This window comes from Nyctereutes procyonoides, unplaced genomic scaffold (assembly GCF_905146905.1).
Source record: "Nyctereutes procyonoides isolate TBG_1078 unplaced genomic scaffold, NYPRO_anot_genome, whole genome shotgun sequence".
Lineage (NCBI taxonomy): Eukaryota > Metazoa > Chordata > Mammalia > Carnivora > Canidae > Nyctereutes > Nyctereutes procyonoides.
The window spans coordinates 29,387,219-29,407,603 of NW_026575120.1; the positions used below are offsets into that span (position 1 = coordinate 29,387,219).

Below are 20,385 nucleotides of genomic sequence, written 5' to 3' on the forward strand. Positions count from 1 at the left end.
CTGTACTCACACACTTGTGTGCAGTCTCCCTCTCTCACTCTCAAATAAATATTTAAAAAAGAAAAAAAAACTGCCTCTAACGTGGTCACTGAGAGTAGGTTCTCAGCAGCCTTTGGAGAAAACAACAGGAGAACTTCACTTTGATTCACTTTACACCTAATAATTTTACATGATATTCAAATATATGGTAATATATATCAGTATAGATGCACCAGGATAGTCAACTCTAAGAAGTCTTGCCAGCCGGGAAGTCTAGACTGGCTTTACATGTCATTCATGCCCAATGAAAGGCACGGGAAAAGTCTCAGAATCAATAGGAACATTTCTGTGTGAGCATTAGTGAAGTGTAGTTATAAAAATTCAGCATTAGGAGGATGAACAGAGCATCCAGTATTAGAGTTTAGAGAGTGATGGAGATGGTGAATAGCTAATTAGGACTTATGAGTTAGCAAAAAGACCAAATGACCAAAATACTCATTTTAATTAGTAAATGAAATATGCTTCATTCATACGATGGAATCCAAAGTCATAAAAAAAAAAAACACTAATAAGGGATAGTATTCCCATGACACAGGGAGACAAATTTGCAGACAAGGATATCATTTCATAGATGATTTTGAATTATAGTAACAAACTGTAGAACAGGATGATCTCAGTCCTGTGTGTGTGTGTGTGTGTGTGTGTGTGTGTGTGTGTGAGGTTTTGTTGTGCACACTCAAGGAAATATAAAATCACTCTTCTGGAAAAACAGATCCTCAGAGCTAATGACCATGGGTGAGCATGTTGACAATTAGTTGTCATGAGTGACTTCAAGTACTAGGACAGTCTTTCTAATGTAATCTGCGATTTTTGATTCATATAAAATGGGGAGAATTTCAAATTATGAGGGAGTGTAATCTCTTTATCCTAGAATTTAGAAGATTTCAGGACTGTATGAGCTACACACGTGTTTGAAATAAATCAGTGTGTTAGCTGTCCTTCTGTCTTCTGCTTCACTCTTTGGTGGACCAATGAATAATGGAAGAGTGATGATAAAATAATCATGATTATAGGAAACGTTTAAAAAAGTCAGAGATGTTGGTCATTATGACACATCTAAAGATAAAGGCAAATAATATACTGGCCCAGATAATCCATTAGCTGTGTCATTCAAATTAGCCATGTGGACTCCAACACCAAGGTTGTTTCTAGGAATTGTTAGGAGTTACAAAGATGACCGTAGTTCTCGACACAGTACCATGTGTCACCGTCAGCAACATTAACTGCAGGAGTCCATTCAAAAACATGCCATGAAAATTCTTTTGCTTCCTTAATTCCTGAGTCATACTCAGCAAAGCAAATGATTGTGTGTGAAGCTCTTATATGGAGAACCGTTGTATTTTTGTCGGTGAATATCTGACTAATTGCAGATGCACTTACTTCAGTGGCCGTTGTTGAGAAAAGATAGATTCAGCCTGAGAGCACTGATAGAAATCTTCCAAAAATCTATTCCAGAAATGGAGAATGGTGCCCTCCGTTAAGGAGTTCCACCAGCCTACCTCTCTGACTTAGGATGACACCAGCTTCTTCTGTTGCTCTGTTTTTTCCTAGAATGCAGTCCCAACAGTACGTGCAGCAGCGTCGAAAATTTGCAGCTGCCTTCCTGGCATTCATGTTCATCTTGGCAGCTGTGGACACTGCTGAAGCGGGAAAGAAAGAGAAGCCAGGTAAGCTGTAGGGTTATGAAGGCAAGACTGCTCATGGATTAATGTCTATCTGATCCAACTACCTGATTTTTGTCTTCCCTCCCTCCTTCCTCCCATCCCTTCTTCCTTCTTTCCATGTATTTAGAGGAAGCTAAGTGACACCCCTGACACCCCCCCACCATCCATCATAAGCCCTAAATTCTGATGACGATTAACATAATGATCATATCAGTAGCTACCATGTACAAAACACTGACGGGCAGTCAGGTGTCTTACTTTAGGTGGCCTCTCTTCCTCAGAAAGAGTCCTGCAAGGAATTTTTGTTTTATCTTACATTAACAAAGGAGGAAACTGAAGCTCAGAGCAATACAGCATCTTTCCTGTGTCACTCCCAGTGTCATAAATAGTAGGCTGTGGAGCTGGGAGTCTGTGTATGTCTGTGATCCACCACATTTAGCTTATGCGATTCCATTTCCAAGACAGAGAAAAGAACATTGACTTGCAATGAGATGCTAATCTGACAACCGTGACTTCCAATAGACTGTTTCCTTATTTTCCATGTTTCACTGTTTTTGAACATCTTCTACAGAGGCGTGTGCTCCTAAAAGGAGATGTTATTAAATCCCTGGTACAGCCCCTCGCACCTAGAGTTACATTAGTATTGGTTCTATCTCCTTCAGCTTTCCTTCTCCCTTCTCTTGATTCGTCATTTGGTTAACACTCATCAAAGTGGTCCTGTTGACTGGACAGGGAAGATGCAGGCAAAAAGCACAGACCCCTCAGTTAAGGTGCCCTGGAATGAACTTTGTTATAGGAATGAGAGTTTTCCAGAGGTTGACTATTTTTCCGTTCTTCTTTCCAGAAAAAAAAGTGAAGAAGTCTGACTGTGGAGAATGGCAGTGGAGTGTGTGTGTGCCCACCAGTGGGGATTGTGGCCTGGGCACCCGGGAGGGCACCCGGACTGGAGCTGAGTGTAAGCAAACCATGAAGACCCAGAGATGTAAGATCCCCTGCAACTGGAAAAAGCAATTTGGAGGTAAGCCCCACCCCTATTGTCCTATTGATTTAATCTTCCACTCTGAGCTAATGCTTGCATTTTTCCTCCAATTATCTTTTTCAGATTGACTTCCACTTATTTTAAGTAAGTTGATTTTATGAGATTGCAAATAGCCAGATATCTTGCCTTACCCCAGGGTTTTTCCACTTTGGTGCTACCATCCTTTTGGGCTGTGTATTTTTTTGTTGTTGTTGTTGTTGTAGAGGGCATTGTAGGATATTATTCTGTGCATTGTAGGATATTTACCAGCATCTCTGGCTTCTAATTCATTAGTTTCCTGTAGCACTCCTCACCTCCACCAACTGTGACTGCTAAAAATGTCTCCAGATATTGCCAGATGACCGCTGAGGTCAAAACAGTTCCAGATTGAGAACTACTCTTGTACCAATCGGGACATGAAATATACCTTTTTTTTTTTTTTTTGAAATATACCCTTGATCCCTCCTAAGTGTGCATTGATCTATTTTCTCTCCTCTCTCTCCCTCTAGTTCTCATTCCTTTTTCCTACCTTGCCCCCTCTCTTACTTATTCTTCTCCTTCTCCAGACCTCTTTCTGTGACTTTCAGGCCCCCTCTCTCTTTCGATCTTTCTGCACCACCCACACTGATTAATAGAGTTACGTATCAAATCCAGCAGGCCTGCTTATTGTCACTTCCCATAGACTCTTCTCTCCCTGACTATTGTCATTCCCCTACAGGCCTCATCTGCCTATTTGGGAAGGAATCCTTTTCAACACTTCCAACTTTTAAACCAACTATTGAACACTCAGATTACTTCTTTATTCCACATTCCAGACCTTGTCTTTCTTGGCCATGGTGGTCCACAGTGCCCCAAATATTCTTATTCTCTGCAGAAATGTATTCTGACCTATAATCCAGTAAAGAAAAACAATGAATATACATGCTGTATCTATCTTTTTCATCCTCTATAATCTTTAAGGTACTTTTTATGATGGTGATAAGTTTTATAAGGGCATGGTGAAATTCAGACACAATGGTCTTAAATTATATATGGGTTCCCCTACAGATCCACCTATAGATCCCCTACAGATCCACACTTTTTAGAAGTGTGTCTTAGAGAATGTATACCTAGAATATGTAAGGAACTCTCAAAACTCAGAATACAATTAGAAAGTGGGTAAAAGACATAATTATTTTACCATAGATGAAATATAGGTGGCAAATATATGCCTGAAAAGATGTTGAATATCTTTTCCTCATTAGGGAAATGGAAATGAAAACCAGTGAGATGTCACTATATACCACATTCCTATCAAAAGGACTCAAGTTACAAATAACACTAAATGCTAGACAGGAGGTAAAGAAACTAGAGCACTCATACCTTGCTGATGGAAATGTAAAATGGTACAGTCACATTAAAAAGGGATATGACAAAAAAAAATAAAAATACAAAGAAAAATAACAAGGGATATGACAGGTTTTTTTTATGTAAGAATAAACATCTGTTTACCATACAACACAGTGGTTTCACTCTTGGCCATTTATCCTAGAGAAATGAAAACTTAACATTCCTCTAAAAATCTGCACACAAATCGCTGATAGCAGCTTTACTTGTAACAGCCAAGAGCTGGAAACAACCCAGCTATCGTTCACCTGGTGAATGGTTAAGCAACCCGTGATATATGCCTACTATGTATACTACTACTCAGTAAAAAAAGAGGAACTGATTGTTGAAACACAAAAGCTGGATGGACCTCCAGGAAATGTTTCACTGCTGAGTGAAAAAATGCTGATCTCAAAAGGTTACATACTGTATGTATGTATGATTCCATTTATATAACATTCTTAAAATGACAAAAATTATGGAGATGGAGAGGAGATGAGTGATTGCCAGGACTTGAGATGGAAAGGAAGAAAGGTGCCAAAGCTAAGCCTGTGACAGGAATAACCCAGAGGACTCTCATGTTGGAGCTCTTTTGCACTTTAATGGTATTGGTGTTTGCTCGTATCTATAGAAGTGACACTTCACACAGAACTAAACACACACATTCATGGGTACGCACAACTGAGTGTCTGTGAAATTGGCAGAACATGAATAACCCCCTGAGGAATGTGTCCCTCTGCATTTCCGGGTTGTGTCCATGGACTCTGGTTATGCAAGATAATCGCAACTGGGGGGAAATAGGGTGAAGGATATAGGGATCTCTCCATATTATTTCTTTCAACTACATGTGACTCTACAATGATCCCACTGCAAAAAGTTAAAAAGAAAAGTGTCTATCTAGAGGAACTCAAATATTTCTCTTTCATCCTACCTTGTCTTTAGCGGAGTGCAAATACCAGTTCCAGGCCTGGGGAGAATGTGACCTGAATACGGCCTTGAAGACCAGAACCGGAAGTCTGAAGCGAGCCCTCCACAATGCCGACTGCCAGAAGACAGTCACCATCTCCAAGCCTTGTGGCAAACTGACTAAGCCCAAACCTCAAGGTAGGTTCCTGTCATCATAGCATGCTTTCTTTATGCATATGTTAATGGGTCATGCTGGATCTTCAGATGTGGAGACTCGAATATTCTAGAGGGAAATCTTAGGTGAATTACCTCAAGAAAGGGATTGAAAAAGCCCTGTATGTTGAGCATCACACCAGTGCTTTTCAGCAGGCAATTGATGAGTTCAAATTAGAATCCTCTGCACAGATGGGGAGTGGGGGTGGGGATTGGAATAATCTCCTCGCACAAATAAACAACTTAGCAGAACACGCCAGTCATTGAATGGTGACTGTATATTCCAAGTCCTAAATCGAGACTGCATCCTGACAAGTATGATGAACACATTTATGAAGATCATGAGGCAGAAAATCTAAAATCAGGTCTCTTCTAGATTATCCAGCATATATAGTTTGCATGAAGTCAGCCACATGATTTTACATTTCTCCTGTATTTCTTACAATTCTTTCAGTTTTACCAAGTCCCTTTATCATAGAATTTTAAAATTATGTAGGGCTGTCTTTCTAGTCATTCCCAGAAAGTTACACTCTGCTCTCATGCCAGAGAAGGGGAACCAAAACAAATATCATGGCTATGGTTTCACAGAAATAGAATCTCAGCTGAGGGCAGACAAGGGGGGATTGCAGTCTTGTTTCATGGGTGTTAGGGGCTGAATGGTGTCCCCCCACCCTGCGCCAGCTTAAAGTGAAAAGAGTCATATGAGTGGGTCCCCGTCCAATCTGTCTGGCATATAAAGAAAGATTAGGACACAGACACATGCAGAGGAAGATTGTATGAAGACACAGCAAGAAGTTGGCCATCTACAAGCCAAGCAGACACACCTCAGAATAAAGCAACCCTGCTGACTGTTGATCTTAGACTTCTCGCCTCTGGAACTCTGAGAAGAATTTCTATTGTTGAAGCCACCCATGCAAATGAATACAGTGGGTCTCTGGGAACTCTAAGATACCTCCCTGTTTTTTGCTCATATTTGAGCTTGAAAATGGACCAGAAAATTCTTACTGGCCAGATTAAATAGAAAAATGAACATGAAGTCCATAATAAATGAAAATGGGGATAAAATACCTTCAAAAATCAGGAGGATCGGCTGGCCTGCTGCTGATAGGCAGAAAGGACTCATTTCACAGACCTAGCTCTTCAGCCTCTGATAGAGATGTCCATGGATATGGTTACCTTCAACTGCATGGTGGCCAGATGCAGGCTAGAGTTGCAGATGGCACATCTAGGATTCAAGCTGCCCTTTGCAGATCATGGAAATCTGCTGGTTGCAGTGTGTATTTGGAAGGCATGATGTGAGGCTGGGGTCAGTACATGAGTGTGTGTGCGCCAGCTTTACGAGTATTACTTGCCTGGAGACAACTACACAGATCTAATGAAAATTAGTGGCCGTATCTATCCAGTGAGACTTCTCCAAAACTGGAAGAACTCAGAGATATACAGTGTCCAAATTACTTTGTAGCCAGCCAGAGAACCAAAATGTTCAGCATAAATAGAGCATGGGAAAGAAAAGGGATTAAAGAAGTCTCCATGTTCTACCATAGTGGTTCTCACCCTGGCCTGCACATTAGAATTTCCTACCTAAAACTACCAGTTGTCCAGGCGTAACCCAGACCAGCTATCTCAGCCTCAGTAGCCTTGAAAATTAAGATGTCCCATGAAAGATTTCAGTATCAGCCAGAATCAAGAATTACTGAGTTTGAAACTCATAGAGACCACACACACTCACATGTGCGTATACGCATGCATGCCCATGCATGTGTGCACACACGTGTACACAATCTACTCTGTTCCTTCCTGTGGGGGAGAGAGACTGCAGTCTAATGGATGAGTAGGGAAAAACGAGAGAAGGATTAGGTGGTGGGTGGTGGTAGGGCTGGGTGGATATGGAAAATGTTGAAAAGTCTGGAATAGATAGGACAGTGTGGGGACATGATTCAGGAAGACCCTTCGGGTTATTTGGCAAAGACAGTATGTGAGGATTTCTTTTGAACTGGACTAGCAGATAGTTTTCCATTTTCTCATTTGGTAATATATAATGAAGGTTATAAGTCTGGCTCATGCTTTCACCTTGAAAAATGGGGGTAAAATATTTTAAGTGGGTAAACAGTCTGTAATTTCAAATATCAAAAATTAAGGTATATACAATTAATTGAAAATGGGATTAGCCTGAGCGAGTTCTATATTTCACAGCACTAGGTAAAGCCTAACACTGATGTGCAAAGAGGACTCCTAAATGGAAGAAGACACTTTCTGGAGCATGATTTCTTATTATTTTTGTAAGTTTTAATTCAAGTGTAGTCAACATTCAGTCTTGTATTAGTTTCGGGAGCACAATATAGTGATTTAGCAATTCCGTACACCCCTTAGTGCCCGTCATGACAAGTGCACTCTTAATCCCCATCATCTATTTCCCCCCATCCTCCCTCATCTCTCCTCTGGTAAACATCAGTTTGTTTTCTTTAGTCAAGAGTCTGTTTCTTGGTTCGCCTCTTTTTTTTCTTTGTTTTGTTTCTTAAATTCCATACTTGAATGAAATCAGATGGTATTTGTTTTTCTCTGACTTATCTTGCTTAGCATTGTACTCTCTAGCTCCATGCACATCATTGCAAATGGCAAGAGTTCATTCCTTTTTATGGCTGAATGGTATTCCATTGTGTATATATACCACATCTCCATCCATCCATCAGTCAACGGACACTAGGGCTGCTTCCGTAATTTGGCTATTGTAAAGGAGGCTGCAGTAAGCATAGGGGCATGTATATCCTTTTTAATTAGTGTTTTTGTATTCTTTGGGGAAATACCCAGTAGCGCCATTACTGGGTTTTAGGGTAGTTGCATTTTTAACTTTTTGAGAAACGTCCATACTGCTTGCCACAGTGGCTGCACCAGTTTGCATTCCCACCAACAGTGCGTGAGGGTTCCCTTTTCTCCACATCCTCACCAACACTTGTTCCTTGCATTTTCTATTTTAGCCTTTCTGATGTGTTGTATCTGAGTTGATATCTCATTGTGGTTTTTATTTGCATTTCCTGATGGTGAGTGACATTGCCCATCTTTTCATGTACCCGTTGGCCATCTGGATGTCTTCTGTGGAGAAGTGTCTGCTTTATGTCTTCTGCCCATTTTTTTAATGGATTATTTGTTTCTTTGGTGTTGTGTTGTTTAAGTTATTTATAGATTTTGGATTCTAACCCTTTATTGGATATGTCATTTGCAGATATCTTCTGCCATTCAGCAAGTTGTTTTAGTTTCATTGATTACCTTGCTGTGCAAAAGCTTTTAATCTTGATGGAGTCCCAGTGGTTTATTTTTGCTTTGTTTCCCTTTCCTCAGGAGACCTATCTAGAAAAATGTTGCTGAGACTGATGTCAGAGAAATTACTGCCTGTGCTCTCTCAAACATTATTTCTAAAACTGTTCTGGAAGACATCTATCAGAGTATAAGTTTCAGGAGGGCGGGGACCTGACCTGTTCTGTTCTCTACTCTGTCACTTTTGCTTAGAATAAGGCATAGCACATTGCGGGTGCTGAATAAATATGTGTATAAAAGGTAAATGCCCAAAGAAAAGTTCCACACATTACATTTATCAAAGACTGGTGGAAGCTGCAGTAAAAAAGTCATTTAAATAATATTTTTATAAAGCAATAAAATTATATATTATTTTTTCCTTTTTGGAAAGAACTACTCAACAGGGCTTCCTGCTATTTTAACTCAGGAAAGAAGGGGGTAAGGAACTTACTATTTTGAATCGGGCACTGTGATAGGCACTCCTCACTTCAGCTTCAAGTCAACTCTGTGCACTACATTGTATTTATCTTAATTTATATTTGACAAAGCACAGGCCCAGAGAGGGTAGGCAACTTGCCTAACACTTCACAGCTTGTAAGGGGTGATTCAAATTCAAGTCAGGTTGACACCACTGCCTTTTCAGTTGCACCAAGCTGCCTCTGGGCATTATAAGCTCATGACACTTTGGCCATGTTAGATAAATCTTGTTGTCTAGCATCATTAAATAGAGCTACTGGAGACCTTCATCTGAGGTATCCCTGATGGAACAGATGAGGAAGAGAACATCAGTGAATCTTCTAAATCCATCCTATTGTGTAGGAGCAGAATCAGTTTCAGGTTTTCTTCTCTTTTAGCACCATTTTCTGGCTTTTTAATGGAGTCTCTGAGCTCATGGCCTCCCCTCATCATTATCCTTCTCATCAAACACATCACCAGGTCCTGTTCTTTTGTCTGCCTTTTTGGGGTCTGTTTTTTTTTTTTTCTAAAACTTTTTGTTTGATTTCTGTCCTCTTTTGTTTTGGAAAAAGGTAGTGGCTTAATATGCAAACTGCATGACCTGCAGTGTGGGAAACACGGTCTTTAAATTTCGGAATGGAACATAAAGACATCAGTAAGGCTGAGCCTACTCAGCAAATAAATTGAGAAGAGACTGGAGAATATCATTGTGATATGATTCCCAATAAGGCCACAAGTTTAAAAGACTTGCTTGGGGGAAGAGAGGGCACTTAATATCCGGAGTTGGCACCTGAACTCTGGGAAATAGCAAACAATCCCACTTGGTTTAGTTAAAAATCGCCTTAAAATTCACCACACTCCTGTCTATTGAATAGAAGTGGTTCTTCCTGTTGCTATGTCAATATTGTACAAATGCCACACTCTAGCCTTGGTACAATTTCAGTGATACTAGATATCAAATTGGAAACTCTTATCTAGAGATTCTCCTGTGTTGAAACCCCGCTTAATCCAAGAAGAGGCTTTAGTCATCTTCTCTATTATATACCCAGAGGAAGAGCGAATATTGATAGTCTTATGTAGACATAAGAATTGAAAGGTGCGTAACCAGAATATAGCTTTCCTGGGAATGGGGACAGGATTGCTCTGGGGAGGTCATTGATTCAAAGATTGTAACCAGAATTTGCTTAATTGCAGCCAGAATCTACCGGGAATCAACTGGCGAGCAATTGTGTTGGACACTGGAGATTTTTACTTTCTTAGGAAAAGAGACTGAGAGTATTAATTGCAATCACTAATTAAGAAAATCCTGTATCTGTCAGGGTTTCTAGTTGCAGCAAGGTCTACTCTAGCTAGTTAAGCAAAAAGGGGGTTATTTGAGGGTATTATATAGCTCACAGAATCTCCAGAAAGGCCAGAGGATTGGATCCAGCAGTATTGCAGCAGAAGGCAACAGATCCAAGAGAAATGTCTAATCATGCCAAACATGACTGATGGAGCAGAAAGCCTCCTGCTAAAATTACCCACAGTTCAGCACATATGCTAAGAATTGAACACTGGAGATTCTGCTATACCTGTCTCCTCAAAACCAGATTCGTTGGCCTCCTTTCTTGCCAAAATACCCAATTTCCCCAAATTTGCCCCCCCCCCCCTTTTCTGGTTGCTGACTTCTGCCTCTAAGACTCAAAGTGTGCTTGCTTGATGGAAACGAGATCACCTGTAAAATCTTGCTGCAAGGGACTCTGGGGCATGTGTCTTTAACCTTCAAAACTCTCCCTCTGAATAGGAGAAGAACAGCTGAAAGGTGCTTGAATTGGTATTTAGTGAGCAATTGGCCAGGGAGTGGGCAGGAAGGGTGGAATGTATTGAAGTATCTCACCGGACCTAACGCTTACTCCTTTTGTGTAGATGAGGCATAGATGACATTTCTTGGAGAGGAAGCTGCTGAGAGAAATCTCAGATTTCCAGCGTAGAGGGAGTTAGGGCTCTCCTTTTTGGAACTGCCAGTAGTTTTTCTGTCAAGTCATTAATGGTCTTTTGAAAAAGAAAAAAGCTTGAAAAAAAACAAAAACATGGGGATAATTGAGCTGTGGACCAATGATGAAAGTGGGAACCAAGTTCAGTCTGCGCTGACAGCACTGCATAAACCATCAGAGCACAGTTATTCCAGAGGGCAAAGAAGTGGTGTCTAAGCCACAGTGTCTCCCAGGGGTCCCCTTGGAGGATGGGCTCACTGTGGAATTAGAAGATGGCCCACCTGTGGGAGAGCCGTGGCCCTACTGGCAGTCCCATCTATGCAAGCAGGTGCAGTGCGAGGGAGCAGGCTTCTTTCTTCTTTCCAGTTATCACTGGAGGGAAGCATCTAAGTGGAGGCTGAGTCAGGGCTTATGCAGGAGGCCTTCGTACGAGCTGAGATTTTCCTAGGGACCACAGGAGATGTGGCCTGAGTGATTGTCTTAGAACATTCTAGAATCTTAAGTTATTGTTGAAATGGAAATTTTTAGTTGTTACTATTTAAACAAGATACATAAATAAGGGGTATTGTGGAGCTTTTCTTGTACTGACAGGCGAGCATTTGTGACAGTTTCCACATTTGCCTGTGGAAGGGTATTCTAGGGCAGGAGGAGGCGGGACCACATGAATGCATGTCTGTGCTACAGGTGGGCCAGGGAACAATGTGAATCCCTCCTGCTGCCCTGTCTACCAGTTCATGCTCTGCACTCGCCAGATCCTTGCTATGCTTCCCTCGCTCAGGAGGACCCCAATTCCTTTTATGTCTTCCCAGCTATTTCTAAAAGTTTTGCCATCTTGCTGTTCTTTTTTCTGGACAGTTGCCTAGCCCTCTCTTAGGTTTGACAATTCATCTTTAAAGATCAAAAGAACGGCAACTGTTTCAGTGCAAGACTCAGCTGTGTGTGCTGGATACAGCACTTGGCAGCTGGTTATAAATGAGAAAGGGGGTCAGTAAAGTGATATTCCCAGCATTCTCAGGTCTCTCCTGCTCAATAGATTTTTTTGTTGTTGTCACTTCTTTTAAAGATAAAAGAAGTTCCCGACATTTCTTTCTGGAGTCTGGGCTCTGATACACCTTAGCAATGAGCATGGTGCCATTATGCAGATGAGTTTTGCTAGGCTGAGAGACTCGACTGTGTCAAGAGAGGTGGAGGGGAGCTTGGGATGGGCTCACTTCTCCCTGAAGGCCCAGCAGGGTTGGTGGTTGCTGCCCTTGCATCTGACTGGAAAGAGAAGCCTGGGGAACCCTGGGGGAATTTTTTTCTTCTTGATCAGAGAAAAACATTCTCACTCAGTTTGGTCTTGAGGTTTGATTTCTTTTTTATTCTGCTGTGGACATGCCTTTGAACATTTATATATTATTTCCCATTCATGATACTGTAGTTGAAATGAGAAGATCTAGTTCTGCCCCTTTCTTATTAGAATTACCTTTTTTTTTCTTCTATGAAGTCTACAGTGAATAGTTCATTATTGCAAAGATGAAGTGAATATGTAAAAATGCTTGAAAATTGTGCAGTATTTACAAACTATTTCCTCCCTTCCAAATGAAAAGCTTGAGGTGGGTGTTTCCCTGTTTAGGTTTTTGTCATTTACTATAAAAATTTGTTTAAAATATCATGTATTTAAGTGTAGTAGAAATCATGCTACCTTTTTAGGCAAAAGAACCATGGTGATTATAACAGTAGTAATTATAATTAATATTTCCTGAGAGACTTGTATGTTTTGAGTGTATTTTAGTATATTGAGTATACATTGCATCACTGAATAATCACAGAAACTCTGTGAAATAGTTACTATCATGATTCCTCATTTTACAGATGGGGACATGGAGTCAGAGAAAGTTGTATAGCTAATACAGGCATCTCAGTTTCTTATCTAAGAAAGGATGAATTTCAGACCCAGTCCTAAAATCCCACTTTTATCCTGGCTTCCCATCAGCAACAGAATCAGATCCTTGCTCCTTCATAGGACATCTTTGCTCAGGCATCATCTGACTGACTTCTTGGCTGACCCTTGCCCATGAGCTCTGCTCCAGCCATCCCACGCCCCCAAACTGGATGGCTAAATGGGCCATGAGTTCTTATACATCCACTTCTCTGCACCCTGTGGTTCTAGAAACAGGGAATCTGTTCTTTTTCTATACATCATATATCTCATTCCGTAAAATCTAGCTTGTTCATTTGGCAAATAGTTATTAAGTAGGATTAAACTACTGATCTATATGGACCCATAATGCAGTAGGAAAGCAGAAGGATAAATCCCAGTGTACTGCAGAGAGTGACAGATGCTATGAAAGAGAGAAGCATATGGTCCTCTGGTACTGTTTCCAATTTATTCATTTATTTATAAAATCTATGAAGAGCCTGCAGTGGAGCAAGCAATATGTCAGGTGCTAGTGATGCTGAGCAAGTTTCCTCCCTCTTACTGTTCTAGTGAGGGTAGTGGGTAGATAATGGGACAAAAACAATAACTAAAAGAATAACTATGTATTGGAGTAAGTGGCCTTAAAAACTAAAGAGCCAAGTGTTAGACTGGTGGGGGTTGGAGAGGGGAGGGCAGTTAAGTTAGATAGAGAAACCAGGGAAAGCTTCTTGGAGAGGAAGTTCTGAACTTGGTCTTGAATACAGAGCACAGGAGCTAGCCATACTAGTTTCTAAATGACGTAAGGACAAGCTCAAAGTCCCTGAGGCCAAAATGAGATTGTTTTGTTCAAAGACTAGCAAAGAGATCAGTGTTGGAACTTGCAAGATTTCCCTTCCCAAGCATTAGGTTGCTGCCTTTCTGCAGGATGGGCTCTTCTGATAAGACATTCATTCATTCTGCTGTTGTGAGTGCATCTTTGCCTCTCAACCCTGACCCGCTTGAGGGCAGGAGCCACATCTCATTCACCACTGCCAGTGACTACATCTCCTGGTCCCTAGTTCATGAGAGGAATTCAATGAATAGTACTGATTTGAATGAATGAGTCAATCAGTCAATCAATGAGTCAGTGAAGCATCCAACCAGATGTCCTGGTCTGGCTCACAAGGCCACATCATTCATTCAGTGGCTGCAAATGTAGAGAGAAATCACCGTTGAGGCACAGTTTCCTGGGAAGAAGAGTCATCTGGGTGTTTCACTCCCATCCTTATTAAAAGGATTCTTAGTCCTCATTGTGGGGACAGATGTGAGAACTAGGAACTATAAAAATTTGTAGGGTTTACCTCACACTGTGTGTCTAGCTTCATCTCCCTTGGTAAATTCCAAGCTCGGGCTCATTAGCTGTGCACACATGAAACAGCTATGTAATAATTAGTATGAAGGAAGGCTGCATAATAGAACAGTGTTCACCCAAATCAGTTATGAGTCGAGGGACCTTCTTTTCCCCCTGCAGCTTTTGCATTTCTCCCTTCTGACTTCTGGATGGAGAATTTCTGCTTTGTGTTTTAAGTTGTAGCTCTTGTCATCAGCATTTTTGAGCAACATAAAAGTAGTATTTGTGATGTGACTGGCATCACACTAGGTTGTTGTGCATAGTCTCATTCAGTCCTCAAGGAGCTCCAAGGAGTTGTTCCCATTTCACAAACAAGTCACTAAGGTTGCAGTTTGCAGAACATCACTCAGCCAGAGAGGGGTCAGGTTTGAACTTGAGCGCAGGACAGTCCTTTTCCAGAGTTCTTTCTAATATCCCAATGCTTCCCAAACTGAGTGTTACCTATGGCATCTCTCTGGATATTCTGAAAGAATTTAAGAATTCTAGTTGTGTCTCATTTTTTTAAAAGATTTTATTTATTCATTCATGAGAGACACAGAGAGAGGCAGAGACATAGGCAGAGGGAGAAGCAGGCTCCCCCGCAGGGAGCCTGATGCTGGACTCGATCCCAAAGGCAGACACTCAACCACTGAGCCACCCAGGTGCCCTGAATTGTGTTTCTACTGTAATCCTAAAACATTACTATAAGCACGTTTGAAGGTCATTGATGATTGAGATGTGTCAGATTAATTTTTGGCTCAAGCCCGTCTTTGCGTAATAAGCTCACTGAAGCGAATAATAACTTTTAGGGCTACATTTTTCAAGCTGGGATCCTGCAGAGTAAGACAAAGCAGTGCATCATAGCCTGTTAACCTGTGGCCTGCCAGGCCAGACCCTGAGCTGGATCCAGGACTGCTGCCTTGCCGCTGTGAGAGTCATAGCCACTCTGGTGCTTCGCAAGGATCTGAGGCTCCGCTGTCCTGGTAACCAGTGGAGACACTTCGCACACTCTCAGTGACTCCAGCCAGCTTTGCACTGATGCAAAGCCTCTGGGAACCCTCAGGGAAATCAAAGCAGGCTGGTTGTTGCTCAGCACAGAGGCAGGGAAAAGGGGGGAAAAGGCTTTTTCTAGAGGGTTAAGCAATATTTATAGAAGAACTCATCAGAAATGCAAAGAACAGAAAGCAGGTAAAAATTTTCCTGGTGTCCTACTGCCTGGGCACATAGGGCACAAGACCTGGAGCTGTTGACTATGGGTTCACATATTCATTTGCCCTTGTAAGTCTTTCAGATATTATTTTCATTAATAGAAAAGTGTATTTTCAAATCTTCACCCAGACACAGGAAAAGCAATAAATTAAGCTGCAGTGAAGGCTTCTCTCTAAAGAGAGAGAAGTCTGGAGGCACCTCTTCAAGTCTAACCTTTGATGCTGCTGCTGTAGAGAGAGGGTGGAGTGAGTGGGGGTGAGAGGAGGTGGGTGGAGGGGAAATCTGGAAGACATGCATGCAGATGGGTGAACTGCCGACTGCAGGGAGCAGCTTGTGAAACTAGTGAGGGACATTAAATCCTATACTGCATACTACCAAAGTCACAGACTTACATGGTGTGTATTTAAAATTCTGGAGGACACATTTAAGACACCATGAACTCACATGTATTTTGCACTTATTAATGAGGGTGCTCTGAACGCTATGCAAAAATGAAAGTGTGAAATCTAATTCACTGATGTATGGGTTTGCTTGCACACTTAAGTAACAAAGAACCTAAGCTCGTGTAGCTTCAACAACAGAAATCTGTCTTCTCATAGTTCTGCAGACTAGAAGTTTGAGATCAAGACTGCTGTAGGGTTGATTCCTTCCGAAGGTCTTGAGAGAAGGATCTGTTTAGACCTCCCGTTTTGGCTGATAGATGGCTGTCTCGTCCCTGTGTCCTCACATAGTCTTCCCTCAGTGCCTTTCTGTGCTCAAATTCCATCTTCTGTGGACACTAGTTGTATTGGATTAGGGGCCCACCCTGATTTTAACTTAATGACTTCTATGAAGACCCTCTCCAAGTATGTTCACATTCTGAGATGTGAGGGTCAGGAATTCAATATGAATTTTTGAGGGGAACATAATTCAGCCCATAACAACTGATTCATAACAAATGCTACCATCACTTGGAACCAAAAAAAAAAAAATCCATTGGGGAAGCAAATAAGACATGATGTATGGAGCTGTACCTACTGAAATTTTAAATATCCTGGACTTCACGTTTTTTCCTCTTTGACATAAATCAAAATTTAATTTTCCAGTAGCACCAGTCATATAATGTTAAACATCAGGTATGATAAGAGAAAATAATGATGTGCTAAGTGGGAACTATTTATTGATTATAATAACATACTTCATTTCTGGCTTAGGCTACCAATAAGGTTTGATAATAAGGTTTTCTACATGGGCCCTCATTCTTGCAGAGACATCACACCTTTCCTGTTTTGGGGTGGAAGAAGTCAGTGGATCTGTGTTGGGAAGGTCACTGTGAAGAAGTGTAAGGTCCTCAGAGTGGTGGTTCAGATTGAGGAAGGGGCAGATGCTTTTGCTGAACATGGGAGACCAAACATTAATCTCCCTCCATGGTTGTGTGTGTGTGTGTGTGTGCGCGCGCACGTATGCATACCTGCATGTGTATCATTCTACCTAACTCCATAGAGTTCTTCAGAATAACTTTGGAAGATCTAAGAATGAAATTAGGGCCACCACTACCAGCAGGTGTGACAATATACAGGGCCTGTGATACTTCTTCCATGGGCTGGGGAAGCCACTAGGTAGCTCCGTTGCTTCCTTTAAAGGAAGGGGTATAGAGAGATGGGAGGGAAAAGAGGCTGAAAAGGCTATAGAGAGTCATCTTGGATGAAGGGAGAGGGGGTTTACTCTACCGCTACTGGGTGAGTTGCTTTGGAAAGTAACTTGACATTTTTAGTGACCTTTATTAAGCTTCCTCCGTGAGGTTGATGAAATAAATTTCCTCATCTCTTCGACTCCACATTCAGTTAAATCTATATTATTCGCCAGCGTTTTCATAGTTGAACTTTCTGTTTTACCACCTCTCAGAGTAAAAGGGAGCAGGACAGAGGTTCCTTGTATGGTCCAGACATGTTTAGCTTGTGCCTAGACAGATGCATGCTATCTTTTATCTATCACATCTATTTGATAGCAGAAAGCACATGTGTAGGAGGACTGATGGTTGAGAGGGAGAGGTAGGTACTGTTGTGCAACACAATTGTTGAGTGAAAAGGAAGGTGGATAGTGAGGGAAAGAACAGGTATTAACGTGTGGGCAGTGTCAAGGAGCAGTTGTTTGTATGTGTGTGTTCCATTCATAATCCTAGAGGGAAATGCATGGAGTCGATAAGGGGAAACAAAGCAGTGGTATTACAAAATAAGAAATCGAAGAAGAAATAACAACTATTGCACAGACATTGGACCAAACAGACCTGAGAATGATTTAAGAGGAAAAAAATTTTAAGATTTTACTTTTGATTTTTAAATAGAAAGTTCTACCTATATTGTGCAATTTAATATATGCTACCCTACTTTAAACTGCAATGTTGGGAGATTTAATGAAGGAGGCTGAGCCAACTAGTACCTGGATTCTAGATGGATCACTGAGTTGCATAATCAGGATTCAACAGGCCTTATTACCAGTTCTGAGGAACAGCTAGCTGATGTGAGGGATTAGAAATTCTCAGGTGAGTGGGCAGCTCATTCTTAAGCACAGGCAAGTTCCTTTAAATAGGTTCATGAAGCAGTACTTTTGGACATCTTCATATCGTGATTGTACTGTTGGACAGTGATATCCTTTTCCCTCACTCAGTTCTTATGATTGATTGAAGGAGTCTCCGCACGCTAGCTTCCAAGGTCTCTCTGGCATGGCTCCAGCTGGGCTGCCCTCCTGCCCTCCAAATCTGCAGTGTCCATTTCTGACTGTCCATAGCTGCCTCCCATATGAATTTTACCTGTGAGAGGTGCAAATCTTTTTTTTTTTTTCTATTCAAATCCGTACTTCCTGATTGGTTTAATGACCTGAAGCTACTTCACTGAAGTCAGTAGCAAACAGTTGAACTCACTTTAGTTAAAATCCTGGCTCCAGTTGACCATTTCATCTCTCAATTCCTTTTTATGTTTTCTGGAGGCACAAGCAGGCCATCTGAAAAAAGGGAATCAAACCAAGACATGTTGATTAAAAAAATGAGATGACCTTATTCCAGAATTCTCAACTCTTCTACTCCTTAAAAATAACACCTTCCTGAAGTTCTCTGAAAACTTTTACATTGATATCTTTCTTCCAAGATTCACTCCCCAATTATTTCTCTCAGATTTCCCGAATACTGAAAATGGGAGTGGGTGCTTATTCGTACCAACTGCATGGCAACCCTGTTCCTAAAAGGGCCCGTGTTCGAGGGAAAAGAGATGATGCACGCTGTTTGATTATTTGTCTTTTGAGAACAAATTTGCTGTGATGGGGTGTGATAGAATGTAAATGAGTACTGCCTTTCTAGAAAGAAATTTGTCAGTACATATCTAGAGCTTTACAAATGCCCTGCCCTTTGGTCCAGTAGATTCTCTTCTAATAATCTATCCTAAGCCAACACTTTACAATGTAATGATTTATCTACAAAGCATGCATCGTACCATTAGTTATGGTAACGAAAAGTGAGACCACGCTAACCAATAAAAGAGGAAAGGTTACAAAACATATGGGACAGAACAAGTTTTAGTAGAAGATACCGTATCAACTGTCAATACGTTCCCACTTAAATATATGTTACATATATTCATTGAAAGAAAACATAAATAGTACCCACTGTGGAAAGTGTTATTTCTGTATTGTGAAAATATGGGTAATTTCTGTTAACATATATCTATGTTTCTTTACTTTCTGTATAAACTTGTATTACTTTTAAAACCAGAAAAGTAATATTTTTAAGAAGAATGAAGTAATAGAGAGAGGAGAAACTGTCTCTTACCTTCAGGCTAAATCTTTTATTGACGTTCTTTTTCACCCTAGTAATTAATTCTCCCTGTGGATACTCTATCTTTTACATTGTATGCATCTACGATGCCAGAAGAAACTGGAAGGAAGAGAAATAGGCATTGAGATAATAAAAATAGCTGCCACATACCCATGACTCAATTAAAAATATATACTTTAAGAGTATTTTACAATTTTGAGACTCACATAAACAATCTTGAAATCTTGTAAACTCAATGAAAGTAGAATTTTGTCTTGTTAGCCATTATATCCCAGCATCTAGAATAGTGCCAGTGCCAGGAATATAGTGGATGTAGGGTGTATTATTTGCTAAATGAATAGATGAAAGTTTTTTGAATATTCCTATTTGGCCAAATAGGATATTAGAGGTTATAACCTCACATAATATTCATGATGGCCCTCCGAGGAGGCTATACTCAGTGTTATTATCCCCAGTTTATAGGAAACAGATGCAAAATGGACAATTTGCCTGACATCACAGAGCTGGTAAATGGAAGATATGGATTAGAATCAATTCTTTGTTCTTAGACTGATTCTAATGGAACGTCATGGTTTCCTCATTGCCCTACTAACAAATGATGCCATGATGCTACTTACTACTTGAGAATCTTGTTTTCTTCTTCTTTTTCTTTTTCTTTTTTTTAGAATTTTGTTTTCTAATCAAAGTTTTTAAAATGTATGGATTCAGAAATTATTGTAGCATGACTCATATTAATTCCTATGCTTTCTTACTGTCTCTTTTCTCCCATGTCAGTACTTGCTGTGAATGGCAAGAATTTTCTTGGCTCCATTTTGAGCTTTCTAGATAGAAGACAGTAAAGATGGCACTCCAGGTGATTCATAGCAATGTGAGGATCCTGAATTCTTTCTAGAGTTTTTCTTCTTAAGAAAGTCTTGGGACTTTCTGAACACTTTCAAATATTTCTTTTCAAATAATACAAAGTACACACATACCAGTAGAGAACAATGAATACTCTCCTCCCTCACCTTGAACACTGGCCAAAGAAAGAATGAAAGTTTATAAACACAGGAAGTTAAAACACAGCAAAGGCACCACTGTGAGTTTTCAGTATGGTGATGTCCTGGTAGGGATCATCATCCAAGGGAAAAAACAAGTCACTTTTCAGGCTGGTGGCCTTTGTGCTCACATACCAACG

The 20,385-nt window shown here is 40.7% G+C and overlaps 1 protein-coding gene across 4 annotated transcripts in view; it reads left to right on the forward strand.

Moving 5' to 3' along the window:
• PTN (pleiotrophin) overlaps nt 1-20,385 on the forward strand; it is a 100,874-nt gene that overhangs the window by 75,956 nt on the left and 4,533 nt on the right. For all 4 annotated transcript variants that reach the window (XM_055335238.1, XM_055335235.1, XM_055335237.1 and 1 more), the window contains 3 exons: nt 1,591-1,706; nt 2,548-2,721; nt 5,029-5,190. In XM_055335238.1, the coding sequence (XP_055191213.1) occupies nt 1,592-1,706; nt 2,548-2,721; nt 5,029-5,190 (451 nt within the window). In that variant the 5' untranslated portion in view covers nt 1,591. The remainder of the gene's footprint in view (nt 1-1,590; nt 1,707-2,547; nt 2,722-5,028; nt 5,191-20,385) is intronic.